General features: G+C 46.6%; 1 protein-coding gene across 1 annotated transcript; it reads right to left on the minus strand.

The window, feature by feature from the left end:
- Positions 1–636: 636 nt before the first annotated feature.
- On the minus strand, positions 637–1,758 carry LOC125555717 (osmotin-like protein). Its single transcript, XM_048718577.2, has one exon. The coding sequence runs from the start codon at positions 1,680–1,682 to the stop codon at positions 1,005–1,007; it is 678 nt and encodes a 225-aa protein (XP_048574534.1). The 5' UTR covers positions 1,683–1,758; the 3' UTR covers positions 637–1,004.
- Between the last annotated feature and the right edge of the window lie 2,162 nt (positions 1,759–3,920).

Genomic DNA, 3,920 nt, shown 5'->3' on the forward strand with positions numbered 1-3,920 from the left:
TGTGGTTGAATTGACAACTCAGCTGCTAATACCTTCAAATATTCTTTGGCTTCCCTTGTGTCGAATCTATAAATTCGGGTTGAATACTCCACCCTCGAAAACTGTTGCAATCCCCTATACTTATGGGTTATCAAGGAGCCGTCCGCCACCTTGTTCTTCTTCGCGGACACCTTGCCCTTTTTCGCCCGCACCGCATTTGGGAGCTTCGAGAGGGGGCACGTGGCTTCACGGTGGGCGCCGATGCGACATCACCCGCCGCCGAGGTCGTCCGTGGCGGCATGAAAAGGCCGTGCGCGATGCCGGTGCTTGGAAGAGCACTGGCGGAGGCGAAGCAAAAACTCCCCGCGCTAGGGTTTGTGGCGATGGCGGAGGGGTCGCGGGAGTAGGAAGGGGTGAGGGGTTGACTGCGCGGGCGGGGCGGAAGCGGCGCGGCGGAGAGGGTGCGGCGCGGCAGAGAGTGTGCCGCGTGCAGGAGCGGGCCAGGAAATAAACGGCGCGAGATGGCGTTTCGGAACACGCGCTGAAATCTTTTTGCCGCGCGCGGTTATGACGCCTCCGCTGGAGCTCCCGAGCGGTTGCGCGCGCACTAAAACCCCAAAATTTCGAGCGCGACTGTTGGAGATGTTCTTACAAATATAGCATCGGTTGGTTGACCACCTTACACATATGTTTTTACACATTGAAAATACCGTACAACAATTGTTCCAAGTTCTAGAGTTCATAAAAAAAACATTCAAACTGTGACATTTGTATGAAAACTGGCTATTTAGGAGTGTTCGGAGTCCCTCCCCTCCTAGACCCGGCTCCACGGAGCCGGCAGAGTTATAGACTAAATACTGGAGTTGGAAATTAGGTGCTCCGTAACTCCTCTAATTTCACGCATCTGATGGATGTCCGAACAGGGCATTAATTAACGCTTACGAACTCTTAACTCTACGACGGATCGTGCATGGCGTAGAAGTACGGCAAAGCCAGAAGGACATACGACACGGAAGCTCTGTGCTCTAGTTGTCGGCGACGACAGTGCGGATGACCATGTCGGTATCCTCCGCCGCCGCGGCGAGCATGGACGACTGGCAGAGGACGATCTTGAGCTCACCGGGCGCGCGGCAGCTCTGCGGCACGGGCTCCACGTCGGTCGACGTCGTCCTCGTGAGCGGGCAACGGTTCTTGAAGTACCCCGCGGGCCCGTGGCACGCGGTGCCTTCGGCGGCCCGGTTGTCCGGAGGGCAGTCGCAGTTGAGGTCCACGGCGCAGCCGAGCGCCGGACACTGCCCGCCGCCGGCCTGCGGACTCAACACCATCGGCACGTTGAACCCGTTTACGAGACTGACGCTGTACGCGGCGAGGTCCAGGTTCCCGCTGTCGTGGACCGTGATCTGCGCGACGGTGGATGGCGGCGCGTCGCCCGTGAAGCACCCGCGCGGCGGCAACGTTCCGTCGTCGCAGCCGGTGCGGGCCGCGACGCGGCCTGCCCAGAAGGTGGACGGAAAGGTGAGGGAGAGAATCGCGTTGGTGTCGAGGCGCGCAGCATTGTCGGAGATGGAGGGAAGGCCGGCGTTGGGGGTGACGAGCGGCCAGACCGGGTGCGGGCAGAGGTTGTGGATGGTCAGCTTGGTCGCCGACGAGAAGGCGGCTAGGGCGGCAAGGACGAGGAGGACGAAGGCGAGATGCTTGGCCATGGCAGCTACAGCTACTAGCTAGCTTGTGACTTGAGAGGGAGGGAAGAGAGAGGAGCTGCTGGTTTCTACTACTTTTGTAGGCGAGGCTTGTCGCTCGGGCTGAGTCGCGTGGAGAAGCTGAGTAGCAGCAGCTAGCTACCTTTTGCTTTTGCTTTTGCTTTTTTGAGAGAAAGCAGCAGCTTCCTAGTTGTGCCAAATGATCAATGCAGCGGGGCTGGTGTCGTGGGAAGGGGAACGCATCCGGTGCGTCTGTCTTTGTGGTGTTATCGGTGCACCACATGTCGGTGCACCAGATGTTCGTAGTACATTTTAATATGTTTGAAGAACAGGAAACAAAATTCTATATCACGTTGACACATCATCAATGTATATTTTCATAAAATTTCATATCAAAATTCAGAACATTGCCCAAGATACAAATTGACAAATTTGGCATCAATGATAATGGGCCAAATCTAAAGCCCAACTTATTTTGTATACTATTCAGTGTTGAATTTATCATTTTTGTTTTTCCAGGTATGTTTCAAATTTTGATTTGAAAATTTGTGACATGATACGTTGATGTTATGTAAATATGCTATGGTTTTAGAATTTTTTAAACATTTTAAAACATACTACGGGAGTTTGGTGCATCACAAGCACTGTGCACTAGATATTCTCCCCGTGGGAAGATGTGAAAGTATCTAGTGATACCAACTCTCACATGCTTTCATTTAAAAATAATAATTTAAATGATTCAAAAAGTTCCAAAAAAATGAATGTTCCCAGGACAAGACCTATGTCTACAACTCCTAAAAAATTTGGACCATATTTGAAATAAAAAGTGAAACATAAAAAAGGTAAATCCAGATGTGAATTGTGTCTTTTTTGCTTTTGTCTTTTGTGACATTATTCATGTTAGATTTCTCTATTTTATTTCTCTATGCGTATTTCAAATTTATATGTGAAATTTTTTATAGGTTGTAAACTCATGTCTATTGGCCCCTCGCAAAAAATTCAGAATGTTTCTAAACGTCTGAATTTCTTTTTTTAAGTTGGGATCATGGGAGCATTTAAAGGTTGGTATCATCTATCTCGTGGGAGGTAGCTACCCAAAGCAAGGTAAATTGTATCAGGTTTGTAGTCAATTGTTAGCCGTTGAATCTTGGGTCTTTGTGTAGAGATTCGTGCTGAGCAGAGCCAAACGGCCCTCGCAGCACTTCCTTCCACTGCTTGCAGCACTTCGTTCTATCGGTCGCGGCATTCGTCTCGATGTTGGTTATAGTATGTTGTCTTATCGGTCACATCATTCACCATCATCACTTGCAGCACGTCGCCCCATCACTCACAGCTTCCGCCATTGTCGTATGCAACATTAGGTCCCATGGTTACAATGTTTGTCATCGTTGCTTGCAACATTTGTCGTTGTCATTTGTAGCATGTCGCGCCACTGGTTGCAACATTCAGTCATGTCATTCATAAAGCCGCAACTATGTTGGCGTCACTCCTTAGAGTTCTAGGCAAACCCAATAGTATAGTCAACAACGGACGCGGATTTGGTGAGCATAATACCATGCACATCTCTTATAAAAAGTAAGTTAAAATAATAGAATAAATAAACAAATGATTTTTTGTAACATAATTCGACCGGTACTCACGTAAGAAGTTTCAAGAAGAAATAACATCCATGGTATTCTATGCAAAAATGAAAAAAATGAAACTAATAAAATATATCATTTGATGAATACTAAGGTCTCAATTGCAATTTCTTCATAAGAACACCACGGGTTTAAATATTTCATGAAACTTCGCATGCTAGTAGAATGGTTTATCAAGCTTGATACTTCAAAATTCAAAAAAATGATTCTAGCATTACTATTTTAAAATTTTACTATTCACATGGGTGGGCGTGAGACCATGTTCACCTTTGTATTGCCACGTCACCTAATAACCTATCCATGCAGCAGTTAGCTGTAGTTGCATGTTTTGTCATTAATGTGTGGCCACAATTTTTTCTCACGGAGGGTGTTGGAACTTGTGCTACACCCGGATCTAAATATACATCACGCTTCTCTTTTTTCAAATTCAAAATTCATAACTTTTTTCAAACTTTGTGAACTTTTTCTAAATTTGTGTTTCAATTTTGCAAAATTTTCTAAATTTATGAACATTTTCAAATTGGCTAACCTTGTTCACTTTATGAACTTTTCATCAAATTTTGTGTTTTTTAAATTCATGAACTTTTTTCAAATATACTAG

The sequence above is a fragment of the Triticum urartu genome, chromosome 5A (assembly GCF_056163025.1).
Source record: "Triticum urartu cultivar PI428250 chromosome 5A, HENAU_Tu73, whole genome shotgun sequence".
In the NCBI taxonomy this organism is placed as follows: domain Eukaryota; kingdom Viridiplantae; phylum Streptophyta; class Magnoliopsida; order Poales; family Poaceae; genus Triticum; species Triticum urartu.

Bases quoted from the DNA above. Each gene is read 5' to 3' on its own strand.
- LOC125555717 (XM_048718577.2), bottom strand. From the start codon at position 1,682: ATGGCCAAGCATCTCGCCTTCGTCCTCCTCGTCCTTGCCGCCCTAGCC.